Source organism: Ptychodera flava, chromosome 4 (assembly GCF_041260155.1).
Source record: "Ptychodera flava strain L36383 chromosome 4, AS_Pfla_20210202, whole genome shotgun sequence".
Lineage (NCBI taxonomy): Eukaryota > Metazoa > Hemichordata > Enteropneusta > Ptychoderidae > Ptychodera > Ptychodera flava.
Genome location: NC_091931.1, coordinates 31,867,319 through 31,883,645, shown reverse-complemented (window position 1 = coordinate 31,883,645; position 16,327 = coordinate 31,867,319). Strand labels below are relative to the sequence as shown.

Genomic DNA, 16,327 nt, shown 5'->3' with positions numbered 1-16,327 from the left:
TTCTAGTTGCTACGGCTTTCGTTCAACGACAGTGTACGTGAACTGGTTTAATTGAATACTTCCGGTGCTTTGAAATGAATTCTGTATTCTTGATATCCCAAATTGCATTTCATTTACTTTTTTGAAAGAGATAATAACTTTCATGTTTTCAGTGTAAATTTCTGCCCTAATAGTGATTTATTTGATATCAGGATATCCATCGATATATACTGATGACGTTTGTTGAGTTGAGTGATACGAGCTGGTTCTATTCGTTCCGCACCTGTGCGCCCCGTAGACATATGACATATACCCGAGAAAAAACTAAGGCATATGTACACACGTCTTTCGGCGCATAAGACGCCGCACCGAATAGAACACAGGCGACTGTGAATATATTCTCGACTTCGTTTCGCAATTTTAAGGTCTAACGCGAAATTTCCCGTTCACGAAAATTTTCCCAAGTTTTAATACGACGCTTTGCAGACAGTCTACAAAAGAAAATTTGGCGAAAATTATCCGGTCGCGTCAACACTTTTCCATCGTCCACACATCTATATGTATGCGTCATAGCTTAAGGGTATGCAGTCACCTGTAATCTAAATATGCCCATATATAGTCAAAGAGGCGTTCCTTGGTATTCAAATATCCATTTGAGGGCGCTGTTTTTAAAAAGTGGCCACCCGCTTAAAATCTGTGATTGGTTAGATTTTAACTTTCCTTGGTAACTGTGGCAAAATTGGAACAGGTGACAGTATACCTTTAAAGAAAAAATTCCTTCGGGAATTGACCCTGTGACCTCTCCGTACTCTTTTCTTCCTCTAGTTAAGACCCCAACTCCGCCGACCGTGACCTGTCCCAAGGTGGAGTCGGTCTACTCTCCCTCCGAGAAGGAGGAGACCGTCCGGGTGACTTGGGATGATGCGACTGCTCATGACGACGAAGACGGAAGTATACCAACGACGAACACTAGCCCCTACAGGTCGGGGCAGGAGTTTGACGCCGGTGTCTACCACGTCACTTACAGAGCGACAGATAGCCAGGGAAGCATTGGGTTCTGTGATTTTACTTTCGAGGTCAAAGGTAAGGTATTATTTTTAAATGTATTCTCTCCAATGCATCGCTAGGAGAAAGTTCTCCATCTCTTATTCAGGTGATGCATGGATTTAGTCTTCTTGCTTGTGTTCGGTATTTCGCTAATATTTGCTAACCTCTAGAGCACTGTTGGAAGTAGAACAATTTCTCGGCTGGTGGTGACTGGTAATCGTCTAAATACATGACAAAAACGACATGACAGCACACTTCACCGGCTGAGTTGACTGTGTATCTCAAAGTGCTCTCCGGAGAAGAAACTACAGTTGATATTATATTAACACAACAAAAATAGTTAAAAAATATCAAATGTTGCAGCTGCTGGCTCTTTAGGGCGAGGTTCTCATTGTTTATTTTTCGACGATATGAACCTCTAGTGCGAAAAAGATACCGACAACACGTGACGTGTCCCCTTTACACGCATGGAAATGTGTAAATTTGCGGTGACACAGCTCGCTTTTAACGACAATGGAGGTTTACAGAGCTATAAAACTGCCGGTTAATAAGATGTAAAACAGAGCGTTGGTAAGGAATTACAAACTGCAGCGTGCATGTAATGTGGTATGTGTGGGGTTGTGTGTGTGTGTGTGTGCGTGTGTGTGTGTGTATATATATGTGTGTTACCCTATTCATCGCAAAACAGTAAATGTGATAATAGAGATTGGATTTGGGATCAGTAAGATTTTAGCACCATTGTCCGACAATGTTCAACAATATGCATATTGGTACCTAACGCATTTTACCGAAGACCTTGTATTACAGTTATTATGAAAGTGTATTGACTGTTCCTTTTATCGTCCCTACGTGACAGTGAAGGAATGCGATCGTCTGTATGCGCCCTCACAAGGTTCAATACGTTGTGACGCAGGTGAAATACTCGGGTCCGAGTGTGAATTTTCGTGCTTCACTGGTACCGAGCTCGTTGGTCAAAGTTCAGTGAAGTGTGGCTCCGATTCGCAATGGAGTGGAGGAACTCCAAAGTGCACAAGTAAGATACCCTATATTCTTGTACACCGTATTGTTACATATACCTGTGATTTACAATTTTATCTAACAATATTGCTGTAACAAAAGTGCCCTGAACATTTGATCCTCCTGTGTATTTATCCATTCCTTCCACCAAAGTTTGTTGCTACCATTTTCATATGTATATACTTAACGGTATTGGCCAAACGATCATTGAAACCCATTGTGATGTAATTTGAAGGTGTAATGAAATAAAGTTTTAAATGTAATAAATATCCATCTTCGTACATTCTCCACTTTCTGACCTTTCGTAGTAGCGTTTTCGGACTTTTTGTTTCTTCTAGTTTTCTTTTGTGCGTTCTTGATTTCCAATAGCCTGAGACAGTAAATCTTTAGCTTTGCTTGATGGTTAAATTTCAAATTTCACTGTCTTTTTCCAGTCCTTATTTTTCCTTTTCTCACTGACCTTCATGTGCTGTAACGGACGTACTTTCATCACATGTTTTCAGCCATCCAGTGCCCTGATATACAGTCAACTGTGCTCGAGCATGGCCAGATAAAGTGTCCCAGCGGAAATTCTTTTAAATCTTTGTGTTCGTTCATATGTGACAGTGGTTATGAAGCCGATATTCTGCACGTCATATGCCTTGAAACCAAACAGTGGTCAGAAAACGTGCCAACGTGTCGAGGTGAGGCCAACAAATGGTACTTTCTATATAGCAATGCCTAAAGTTTGAGTATGCAGGGGGTTTGGAGTTCATGGGTGTTCGTTTTGGGTTTTAACACATTCCACATATGCATGCCTCCAGATGACTTCCTCAAATTAACTTGGAATATTGTGATCCGAGTCTGATTTGGTGAATAGAATTCTAGACATAGAACAAAAAATACTCGCGCAGATGACAAAATTTTCAGTTTTCGTCAATTCTTTTTATCCGTAGACGTTGAACCACCAAAGTTCACCAACTGTCCCGATTTCCTCATCGTCAAGAACGCGGAGCGCGGCATGACGTCAGCGGTCGTTGACTGGGATCAACTGACAGCTGATGACAACTCGCAAGGCCCGGTGACTATCACTTTGGTAGAGGGAAGTCCATCAGGGTCGAGGTTCGACAGCGATCTGTACCACCGGGTGAAGTATGAAGCTACAGACTCGAGCGGCCTGACGGCGACGTGTGCATTCAATGTTGTCGTTCGGGGTAAGGGCCGATGTTTCATCATTTGCGGCGCCGGGTTTACTTTTATCGGCCTATACTTGACGGACTGCATTACGGTAAAGAGTTGCATAAATGAAACTGACGTAAATGTGAAGGGAAGAAAACAAAACTGACAGACGCATAAAATGCTCGACAGCGAACAACATAGACGATTACGACACAGATCACAAAACTAAAAGACGCATCAAATCACAGTCGCTTGGGGCTATTCAGCTCTGGGACTATTCGCCCCATAGACGAGTGTACAGAAGCGAGAAACACTTCTGTACACTCGTCTATGGGTCGAATAGTCCCTGAGATGAATAGCCCACCAAGCGACTGTGATCAAATGCTCGACAGAGAACCACATAGACCATTACGACGCAGATCACAAACTGTAGTCAGAGTTCGCAACCAACTAAATCCTTTCTAGAACCTTGAACGCTTGCTGTGTATAGCGTTACGGTTCTTCAAAGTATGGGCAGTCTTACCTTTATCAGTCGACAAATTCTCTTGACTTAGGGAGCCCTCATATATTATGAAGGGGTGAGCCGGAGGAATTTTGGGGGGTTACATTTTAAAAACCTGCCTTGAGGGGGGGGCATATTTTACAAACTTAGCCGGGGGAGGGTCACATTTTGCATTGCTAACTTTATGACGAATGTATTGCCTGAATGAGTTGTGTAAAGAAACTTCACAAAAATCCTATGAGAATTGTAATTGCAGTCACCGCAATTCGCATAATGTCAATAAACTGCATAAGTTAAATGCATAATTGGTGCAACAATAGCAGCAAATAAAGGGCCCTAACCACTTATGCTGTTTAAACCATTTTAAATAAAGAATAACAGATGTCTTTCTCTTGTGAGCATCAGCTTCACGTTTTACAAAAGCGATGTGTTCTATATATAATGTCAATTACAAAGCTTTTAGATATATGTGTATGTCATGTTTTACAAAAACAAGATGCTGTGAATTGCACCATAGCAAAGTGGAGAGAGAGAGAGAGAGAGAGAGAGAGAGAGAGAGAGAGAGAGAGAGAGAGAGAGAGAGAGACAGACAGACAGACAGACAGAGAGAGAGACAGACAGACAGACAGAATTTGCGTAATTATTTGAATGTACAAAATAGCAGTACTAGTGCGTTAAAAGTTAAAAAAACAACAGAATTATGGAAACAGCAACAATAATTTAAAACTTAAATACTCTGTACATGAAACAATAATGGCAGGTTATTAATACACAGAATAAGAAAACTAAAAGTATGACCAAAAGTTACAACAAATGTCCCTTTAATATCTTTACTTCGTAATATAGCAAAGTCAGCAGTTCTGTCAAGGTTAGGCCTATACACACATTTCAAACTGTTGAGTTTAGAGGGGAGGGTCACACTCTAGAATGGGACAATAGGGAAGAGTAACATTCTACATGATGGACTACCTAAATTTCCTCCTTCCCCACCCCCTCATAATAACTGAGGGCACATTTATGTTTATATGAAGTTTGGTCTGTCAAGTTCATTTTCAATGACAATGACTTATCAAAACGTTCGCTCCTTCCTTTACAGTTGTGTCATGCAACGTTGCCCCGTTGTTGGGACTTCGGAACGGCTACGCGGACTGCGACGGATACAGCTACGGTAACGCGTGCGCCTTCGTCTGCGAACGAGGCTACGCTCGGACCGGCTCGTCCGAGACTACCTGCGAAGTCACCGGACAGCAGGGTACCTGGTCGGACGACATTCCTACCTGCGGAGGTAAGTCATTAAAGACGGCAACAAAAGTCGGGAAAGCGTCATGAACGAAATTTGGTTCATTGTCTGGCGTTGAACTTAAAGGGACATAAGCTGTAACTTGTGGCACGTTTTTCAGTATTCTGCTTCTGTATATCAACTACCGTGTCTGACCCTAATCCGTTTGTCATGCTGAAATTTCGAGTATTCTTTTTGTCAACACAGCTTGTATGTGTGTAGTGATCATTTTTTATTGTTTACAAATGAATTCTAGTCCGGACTTGAATACAATTTTCAACAATAACAATGGAGATTATGCTCATAATAGGTTGTGTTGATATGCTAAATACTTGGCATTAATTTACAGTTTAGGGATTCAATGCAGAAAGTGTAGGGAAAACACAAAACAAAAGTTCTGAAAAAATAGCCAAAAGATACAGCTTATGGAGCTTTAAAATTGCTTTCAAATTATAGATATTTTCTTTTGTTAAACGATTTTTGAAGATTACGGGATATTGCAGTTTGGCAAAGTGAACACTTGATTTAATTTTTCTGCCAAGAACCCATTGACCGAGAACACATCCATAGTGGAAATATTTGTTAATAAACATTGTTGGGATTAGAGCTAGGGACAAGGTTAGGGTAAGTGTCCGGTGGGTGGGTAGTCACCGGGGTGACTTTGGTTCTACTTATAGCGGTTGAATCACAAGTGGTTAAGTCTCCTGAAAATCGCTAAAAAATTAAACGTAAAGTAAAGTAAAGTAAAGTAAGCCTTTATCGAAATCGTATCCCAGTTGGGATCTTGATCATAAAGTACAATAAAGGTTTTGCAAAAACAACAATGAAACAGTATATATAATATATATATAAATATAAATATCTATACATGAGGTCAACATATTAAAGGTTCATAAATAGTTTACTTTGTCTTTTTCATTTTGTCTTGTCTGAGTTTAAAACATGTATGTATGTATTTTCCCAATTCACATAGTGATGCTTTATCTGTCCTTGAAAAGATGCTTACAAGGTCTTGTGTGCCTCTGAATGCGATTTTACAAATGTTTAGATTACTAAAAAATCATGTCTAATGTCTGTGTATCCTTTGCAATGAAAAAGAAAATGTATCTCATCTTCTACTTGTTTGTTTTGGCAAATTGGGCATGCTCTGTCTATGACATCAAGGTTTCTATATCTACCTGTTTCTATGTGTAGTATGTGTGCACTAATGCGTAACTTGCACAGGGCTGATCTGTGATCTGGGTTTTTTATAACATGAAGGTAGCTTTCGAGAGAGAAATCTTTTTTCAACTCTCTGTATGTGCGAAGTTTATTTTTAGTGCCCTTGTCTGGTATCATCATGAATCAATTCAAATGCACATTTTTCAAATAGCTGTTTAACTTTTACATTGAAATTAGTTTTAAACTGTTTGTCATTTTCTATCTTTACATTCATGGCATCTCCAATATTTACGAGCAGCAACGATTGTTTAATTCCTGACACCCAATTATCTGTATGTGCATTGTCCAGTTGACAACCCAGATCATAAGCCTCACGAGTCAGTGTTGTATCTGCTTTCTTACTTATTTTTAACCAATATTTGACCATTTGTGTTATGCTTGAAACAATTAGAGGATATCTACCCAGTTCCATTAAACATGCTATGTTGGATGCTTTGTTATTCACTTTAAGTATGTGCTTGCAAAATTTAATGTGCAACTTTTCAATTGTGTTTGTTAAGTTTGTGAGTATGAATTTTGCATTTGTGCATATGTCCGCAGTCCATACTTCTGTACAGTATAGTAGAATAGGTTTTATCATGGCATCAAACATTTGTAAATGGACCCTAATTGGAATATTTGACTCTGCAAAGAGTAACTGTCTCAATTTAAAACATGCCTTCATAGCTCTGTTTTTCAAATCAATTTGTGCTCTGTTTAGTTTTCCTGTAATATTTAACTTTATGCCAAGGTAAGTATATGTTGACACATTTTCCAACTCATTACCATGTATAGTAAATTTAAATTTGTTGAAAATTTTTCCCCGATTCGTTGAAAACCATGATTTTTGATTTGAGAATGTTTATGCCTAAGTGCCATAGTACGTGCATTGAAATCTCCAGTGAGAATAATTGCCCCCTTTTTTGAAAATTTTGCAATATCTTTTTCAAACAGCTGATTTCCAATATCTTTTTTTCCAATATCTTTTTTTTCTCAACATTAATGTGACTACAGTTTTACAGAGGCCGGGCACATCTATCAACCTCTAAGTCCCAAAGAAACGTATGTCCTTTAGGGACGTATCACGTATAACGACCAGCCTAATCATGCGATCATAACATTCTTTGAATCAAACCATTGATATTAAAGGTATCATTCGATCTGCAAGCTCGAGATCCTTGGGCGAAAGAAAAAACGTGACGGCCTTTGAAAAGAAACAGAAAAGTTTAAAGATTCCGGCGAAACACGTCATAAGGAGGGGTATTTAAGTGCAAAAAGTTATTGCCGAACAGACAAGTTTTGTATGTTTGTTTTTTTGCGAATAATTTCCTGATTCCAGAAATCAGTTGTGAAATTTTTATACCCTTTATTTTGTAGGGAAAAAAACAAGGAATTTGTTAGGATGCTTGTGAAACACGTAGTCGTCCATTTAAAAGGAGAGCAAAGTTTTTAGATTGTACGACAGAGAATAAACCCGTTGAAAAAATTATCTCCAACAGTACATGTCCGGGCAGATAATGTCGTCAGCTCTAACACCGCGTAAAAATGAGAGTAAACATGCGATGGTAAAGTGATTCATGGGAAATAGACTCCAGAGAAAATTTATACACCATATCTGTGTTACTGTACCCTGAAATCACCTTGCAACATTGTCGTCATATTGTTCAATTTCTGGAAGAAGAAGAAGAAGAAACTTATCATGCATGACCGTTCTCTCTCACAGCTCTGTCCTGCCCTACAATTCAACCTCCCTTGAACGGGGTCTTTGCGGGTGGCATGACATGCGGAGACAAGTTTGGCGACTGGTGTTACTTTGACTGCGATAGTGGCTACGAGCTGGACGGCATCTCCACCAGAACCTGTGTGGCCGATGAGGGCGATGACGCCGGTCACTGGTATCCCACAGCCACATTGGAGTGCCAAGGTAGCAATCAAGTCAACCACAGGGTTCACAGAATTATCCAGGCCTGTTCATGATTATGGTCGATGTTGAAAGATATTTGGAAAAAGTATTAAATAATACACGGTTAGACAATTAAAATAATGTTGTCACTGGCGCAATGGGACTGATCAAAAAGTGACAGTCAGTGTCCATTCCCAACAACGTTTTATATTTTACTGTATGCATTATTTTCAAGATTAATGCTTCCCTGCGGTTGAATCCGGGAGGAGGGGATACTAAACTCTACAGTTTTAATATGTGAACCTTGGATAGTTCAAACTATTCGCAAACTATCGGGAGTGGTGTCAAAGGCCTATATTTTGGGCACATACTGATGTCAAACTGTATATTTCCTAAAGTGCATATGCGCTCAAAGTTGTGTTAGAGTCATAATCTTTGATAAAAATGCACAGTTCATCGCAAGTTCACCAGTCAAAAGTCTAAACGAGGCGAAAACCACGGTACATTTACGCATACCCCAATCAATTGGACCTGGCACTGGTGGTCGATTAAAACATTTCTTCTTGTCGAAATTTTGTTGATGTAGCATGGACGTCAGATATTTTAGGAAATCTTAAGGCCAGTGTAAATCAAATTGCGTTACACATTTGTTTACGTGTAATTGGCTAGAGTACAAGCGATCAAACAGTTGCTAAAAGTTTCAATTTGGAGTTTAATCAAAAACATATTGCAAGTCCGATAACAGTTACTGTGAAGTTCGCACACCACAATGAATAACGCAAAGTTGTGAACCAATTTTGCAGAGAAATCCTGTCCGCCCTTTGAATGGTACAAGCCCAGCAACGCCGAACTGTTGAGTTCAGCGCCCGCTGGCTGCAGTGGTGATACCCCAACCTATACAACAGTGTGTCCATACCAGTGTCTTGAAGGGTACTATCTGACGGGATCTGACAGCATGACGTGTACAGCAGACGGTCGTTGGCATGCCGATGTCTTCCCGCCAACTTGTCACCGTGAGAACATTTGCATGATAAATATCTTGTGTTATGTATGTATGTATGTATGTATGTATGTATGTATGTATGTATGTATGTATGTATGTATGTATGTATGTATGTATGTATGTTATATGTATGTATCTCTGCATTTATGTCTGTCTCTATGTATCTATATATGTATCTATGTATTTAAATATCTATGTATGTACCTGTATTGTACATACATACATACATACATACATACATACATACATACATACATACATACATACATACATACATACATACATACATACATACATTTTTCTAACTGTGTGTATACATATTATACATCATATTATTGATTGCGGGCACAAAGCATAAGAGCATTATCTTGTTGCGTTCATTGGCACTATAATATGCTGGGCGTGCAGTCCACCTGTTTCAAGGATGTGATAAAGCCAGGGCTATGATATCAAAGTACTTCGGATCAAGGAAAGAAGGCTTTTTCGAATTGACCTAGCGCTTTTTTATTATCCAGCCTGAGAAAGGCTGCGAAATTTTGCCTATATTCTGTCCATTAATTTACAAAAACAATGTAGACAATGGCTACATTATTGTTCTATACAATTCTGGATATTGTGACACGTGTTTGTATCATTGCACGCAGCTATAACATGCGACTCCAGTGCATTGCCGACACCGAACAACGGAATCAAAAACGGCTGTCCAAACCAGGAAGAGGTGTTCGGAACGACGTGCACTCTACACTGTAACCATGGTTACCAACCCTCGACTCCCGTGCAGAGAGTGTGTAAGGTCGCTACCGATGGATCCGCTAACGGTGTGTGGACAGACGGTACAAACCCTGCCGGGACAATCGAGTGTGAAGGTACATGTATACTAAACTTCAGAAACTTACGAGGATAAATATGACTATATGTTTGTCTATCCACCTGCTTTATATATATATATATATATATATATATATATATATATATATATATATATATATATATATATATTATATATATATATATATATATATATATATATATATATATATATATATATATATATATATATATATATATATATAAGTGGTTGTTGTTAGCATGAGTAAAGGTAAGCAGAGAAGAAAGAATCTAGATCACCATAGATATGTCATTGATACAAAAAAAATGATCAGCACTCGCTTTGGGAGAACAAGTCATTTTGCAGTAACAGCACACAGATTGCGTTTTAGTCACCCTTGGTTACATGTGTGCAGTTTTAACGATGTGAACCAGACTCATTTACCCGACATTTTCCTCCATCATGGCAGTTGTAACCTGCCCGCCTCCGACAGTACCGGTGGATGGCACCGTTGAGGGCTGCACTAGAGATGCGACGCTGTCTCAAGACTACGGCCATTCTTGTAGTTTTCGATGTAATGAAGGTTACACAGGCACCGGGTCATATAACAGGATGTGTCTTGCGAGTGGAGTCTGGGACGGTATAGATATCATATGCACCGGTAAGTGACTCATTCCTGACAGCAAATACATCTTACTTTTACCTAACAGTACAGCATATTTTAAGCATCTCTTTGACAATAATTGTGCTACAGTAAAGACGATGCATGATAGTACGTAGACAACGAGATATAAAACCTGAAAAGTTGATGATGACGATGATGTTGATGATGGTGATGGTGACAATGATGATGATGATGATGCTGTTGAATATAATACAAAGATGATAAGAGCATAGCCAATGGACGAGGTGAGATTGAGAATGGCACCTGCAAAAATGCTGTTAAGTTCATAACAATGTTGTATGTCGTCACTTAACAATTTTTCGATTGTCATGACAATACTTTGGCTCTTTAACCCCTGACAGATGAAACGCCACCAACGTTGCAGTGTCCAGCTGATCAATTAGTCTTTGCGGAAGAAGGTAAAACTTTCGCCCCGATCCTTTGGGAATGGGAACCATTAAAGGTAAATTGCTGATGTCGGGAATTTTTCAACACATTAGATGTAATTTTATGTAAATAAAACTTTATCTGTGAAACAAAATGTAACTTTGCTTGGTGGTCGGAGTAATAAATAGCTGGTGAAACCTCCACTGAACGCTGCACCACGTAGCAGGTACAGAGGTTTGTTTCAGATACCAATATCATCGCACGCTACTATCGCCAGCTCAAAGATGAAGTGCATTTTTTGTTAGTCTGTCCAAGATATGAAGTCCAAAGACATAAACTTCCTGAACATGACCAATCCAAGAATTGTCATATTATGAGCAACTCTAGCTCAGATTTTAGTTTCACCTAACATAAACTAGGAAATACCCAGTGATATCTATTAGTTTGTTGTCTTGGTTATACGTGTAATATTTAATCTTGTGTCGTTTAAAAACTTGTATTGCCACAACATGCAATGTAAATCTCTATTTACAAGCAAGCAATAAATCATCATAATATGGATAATCTACGCTTTTATCAGCTTCCACTCTTTCTCTTGTCATAGGGAGTCGACGGAGGGGTTGCCATAACAGCAACTCTCCACAGTATCAATGCGAACCAAGCTTTCACCAAACCATCCGTGCTGGATGAAGGGGCATACATACTTGAGTACAAGGTCGTTGACCTTTCCGGCCACAGTTCTACTTGCAGTTTTGACATTGAAGTTAGAGGTACGATTCCGTCTATTCGTTCGATTCGCATGCGTGTGAGAGAATGCTAAAGGGTTAAGTCGTAGCGTCAAATACACGAGTACAAATGTTGGCAGACATGGCTGACGTATAGACGCTCAAGGAAGCAAGTGTTCAGAAAAACGGGTTCCATAAATGTGTGCATGCATTGGGCGCATAGCCGACAGAAGTACAAGACGCTATACTCCTGAGAAATCAATTGTTAGACAATTGTGAGACGGACTCTAGGAAAAAGTCGGAAAACGTAAGACTTAAAGACAAATACGAAACCACCATTGGAAACGAGATACGGCGTAAGAAAAGTTCATACCAGTGACTTGAAAATAATGAAATACGAGAACTCTACACAAAAATAAATAAGCTCAAGTGAAAAGTATCAGGAGTAATATAACGAACAGATTCAGTCAGGACTTTATATTCAAATCAGTTCAAAATACTTGTGTAATTTTATAAAGAAATGATCAGATACACCAGAGATAATATTTAAGTGGGGAGCATTCATTCCATCGACATAGGTAGGATACGTATGCTAATACATGTACAATGTACTATTTGTCCGTAACAGTGACTCGGTGTCCACCATTGACGCCTCCTGTGAATGGGGTTGTAGCAATGGCAACTGGTGAAAGTGGATGCAACAGCGCCGCCTACGGTCAGATCTGCGAAATATCCTGTGATGAGGGTTACGCTCTTGACGACGACAGCAATGCGCAGAGAAAGTGCGAGCGAGCGAGCGCCACATCCACGGCAGGATACTGGGCCGGAACACAACCACAGTGCCAACGTAAGCGTGCAATACAATACCTTTCGTTCCCTTACAGATATCGTTCAAGAAATTACAGTGTTATTTGGACTGGCGGAGAACGACTTAGCAATTTATCCGTCGAAAGATTGTAATAACACATTTTACGTGAAAAATAATTAAGATTCGCAGATTCGAAAGATTTTCATACATAACACGAGTTCGCCATAAAAATAGGGGCAAGGAATCGACCATATAGGCCTATATGCAAGCTATCCTAAATAATCAATATCTTACAAAGATTTTTGAATATATAATTAGCTAATAAGAATTCGATACAAAATTGCAAAATTACATCTGATTAAAGTACATACATTAAACTGATATTACAACTTCGTGGGTATGTTGCTTTTGCCACCCATAGCAAACACGTGCTCTGTGCCGACAATCTCCAATGGATACGTGTCTGGTTGTCCAGGCAACGAGGTAGACTATCGTACTGTGTGTCAGTTCAATTGCGACATTGGTCACCAAACTGTGTATGGCGACACATCTGTCAGCAGGCAATGTATGGCGGACAGCAGCTGGAGTGGAGCAATCCCAGATTGCATCGGTATGTAGGAGACGGCAAGACGGTAAAAATGCTGGGCCCACTCTGAACAGATTTTCAAATTACGATAATCCTAGGGGTTGAAGCTGCCATATATAGCTAGAAAATCCCCGCCAGAAAACCTTATTATTGTTTGAAATGAAGAGCGGGTCCAGTGTTGTTCAGGTGCGCCTAGGAGACCCCTTTACCATCAAACAGCAGAGGCAATGAACTGAAATTCAGTGCGTCGTGCATTGTTATGATTGATCGCAGCATGAACGGCATCATGTCTTTCTATGAGTTGTTCACGTGTCAGTACAGTCAGTGCTATAAAATATTAGTAAACCAACACAATACGTATTTGTATACGATCATAGATAGATAGATAGATAGATAGATAGATAGATAGATAGATAGATAGATAGATAGATAGATAGATAGATAAATAGATAGGTAGACAGAGATGGATCGATAGATAGATGATAGATAGATGATAAATAACTAGATAGGTAGACAGAGACAGACAGACAGACAGACAGACAGATAGATAGATAGATAGATAGATAGATAGATAGATAGATAGATAGATAGATAGATAGATAGACAGACAGATAGACAGAGACAGGAAGACAGAGACAGACAGACAGACAGATAGATAGATAGATAGATAGATAGATAGACAGACACAGATAGATAGACAGATAGATAGATAGATAGATAGATAGATAGATAAATAGATAGGTAGACAGACAGACAGACAGACAGACAGACAGATAGATAGATAGATAGATAATAGATAGATAGATAGATAGATAGATAGATAGAGATAGACAGAAAGATAGATAGACAATAGATAGATAGGTAGATAGATAGATAGATAGATAGATAGATAGATAGATAGATAGAGTGATAGATAGATAGATAGATAGATAGATAGATAAATAGATAGGTAGACAGAGACAGACAGAGAGACAGACAGATAGATAGATAGATAGATAGATAGATAGATAGATAGATAGATAGATAGATAGATAGATAGATAGATAGATAGATAGATAGATAGATAGATAGATAGATAGAGATAGATAGATAGATAGATAGACAGACACAGACAGATAGACAGATTGATAGATGGATAGAGAGACAGATAGATATAAAGATAGATAGGTAGACAGAGACAGGCAGGCAGACAGACAGACAGACAGACAGATAGATAGATAGATAGATAGATAGATAGATAGATAGATAGATAGATAGATAGACAGACACAGATAGATAGACAGACAGATTGATAAATAGACAGATAGATAGATAGATAGATAGATAGGTAGACAGACAGACAGACAGATAGATAGATAGATAGATAGATAGATAGATAGATAGATAGATAGATAGATAGATAGATAGATAGGTAGATAGAGATAGACAGATAGATAGGTAGATAGGTAGACAGAGAGCGAGAGATAGATACATAATTAAATAGATAGGTAGACAGAGACAGACAGCCAGACAGCTAGATAGATAGATAGATAGATAGATAGATAGATAGATAGATAGATAGATAGATAGATAGATATAGATAGATAGATAGATCTTTGCAAGTGCATTGATGTTGTAAAATCAATAGGCAATCTGTTCAATCAGTAAACTTGTTCAGAAAGGGAACGATATCAACTTAATCAGCGTTCAAGATAGACACATATGTATTTTCATTGGAACAAAAAATCCAAGTTAGTAAAAAATCCAATTAGTAAAAATTGACAAAATGCTTCTGTAAACAGAGACACGAATTGGATAAGATATTCTCCGAATGTGTGTAGTAACTCAGCAAGCTCAAACTTTCTGATCATTTCGAAGATACAATCTATCCTAACTCTTTCAACTATAAATCAACAGTGATTACGTGCAGCCCACTTCCTGCTTTGATCAATGGCTCTATCTCGCCCAGCGAGTGCACGGGTACCCAGGACGTGCCCTATGCGACAACGTGTCAACTCGGCTGTAACTCCGGCTATGTCCAGACTGGGCCGTACAGCAAACAGTGCCTGCAGTCTGGACAGTGGAGCGACCCCAGGACACCAAAATGCGAAGGTATGGAGGGAACTTTGTAATTGCAAAAGACCACTATGAGGTTAGAAGTTCAGTCGATGAAATTTTAGAGTCTTCCTCATCGAAATTCTCGCTAAATTCTGTGAATATCACTAGATAAATGTGCCAGCTATGTGCAATGCGACACACTTTCTCATGTTAAGCCAAGCAAGCCACTGGCTCGCTGACACACTTCTAACCTATTTGGAAGTCACCAGGTTGTCTGAAAAGACAGAAAGAGACAGAGAACCGTTACACGGGTAGACAATGAGAAAAATGTAAAACTGGTAGACCTATGAAATTGCACCAAGTTCAACCCCTTGTTTCAGTTACTGCAACTATTGTCAACCCGCTGTTTCATTTATCGCAGCAATTGACAATGTTGTTATATTATCATAATCAGACCGAGAACCGCCGCAGTTTAACGACATTTGCCCGAGGTATATCGATGCTTATGCGGATAGTGGAATGACATCGGGAACGGTGACGTTCGAAGAGCCCTCGGCGAACGACAATTCCGGCAAGGTTACCGTGAGCAGGTGAGGATGCCAACAATGCTATTTGAAATTTGAAATATTCGTTCGTATATCCACAGCACAGATAAAGTCAATCGAAGCCGAAGAAAAGGTTTTGATTGGGGGAGAATAATTAGATTTTAATGATCATCGGTCTCAGAAAATCAACGGTAATCATTATTTTTAGCATCTGAATGATCCCGAGCAATGGCGCTATCTTTCTTTCAAACAGAAAGGAGGGTTAATTTCACGTTGACGACAAATCAAACGAGAGAGAGAGAGAGAGAGAGAGAGAGAGAGAGAGAGAGAGAGAGAGAGAGAGAGAGGAGAGAGAGATGACACACAAACAGAGACAGAGACTGACGGACATACAGACAGACAGACAGAGAATTTCACATTAACATCAATTCTTGATTACAGAGTCGATGGTCACCCTGGCCCAGGTGACACATTCAACGAAGGGGTTACGACGGTCACGTATATCGCAGTAGATGAGCAGGGAAATGGGGCACAGTGTGACATCAATGTCAGAGTCAACGGTGAGCGGAGTCTTTGCTTGAACTATAGCACAATAAATATCAGAGTTTGTTTTATGCTGATATTTGAGCAGCAAACAAGCAAATTAATAATAACCTGC

General features: G+C 39.3%; 1 protein-coding gene across 1 annotated transcript in view; it reads left to right on the top strand.

Annotated features, from left to right (window-relative positions):
• The first annotated feature begins 212 nt into the window (after positions 1–212).
• LOC139132239 (uncharacterized) overlaps positions 213–16,327 on the top strand; it is a 43,904-nt gene continuing 27,789 nt past the window's right edge. The window contains exons 1-17 of the mRNA XM_070698628.1: positions 213–273; positions 805–1,062; positions 1,883–2,059; positions 2,547–2,726; positions 2,979–3,236; positions 4,800–4,988; positions 7,906–8,106; positions 8,889–9,098; positions 9,733–9,954; positions 10,387–10,578; positions 10,944–11,044; positions 11,573–11,738; positions 12,322–12,540; positions 12,923–13,111; positions 14,984–15,178; positions 15,579–15,714; positions 16,111–16,229. Coding sequence (XP_070554729.1) covers positions 213–273; positions 805–1,062; positions 1,883–2,059; positions 2,547–2,726; positions 2,979–3,236; positions 4,800–4,988; positions 7,906–8,106; positions 8,889–9,098; positions 9,733–9,954; positions 10,387–10,578; positions 10,944–11,044; positions 11,573–11,738; positions 12,322–12,540; positions 12,923–13,111; positions 14,984–15,178; positions 15,579–15,714; positions 16,111–16,229 — 3,073 coding nt within the window. The remainder of the gene's footprint in view (positions 274–804; positions 1,063–1,882; positions 2,060–2,546; positions 2,727–2,978; positions 3,237–4,799; positions 4,989–7,905; positions 8,107–8,888; positions 9,099–9,732; positions 9,955–10,386; positions 10,579–10,943; positions 11,045–11,572; positions 11,739–12,321; positions 12,541–12,922; positions 13,112–14,983; positions 15,179–15,578; positions 15,715–16,110; positions 16,230–16,327) is intronic.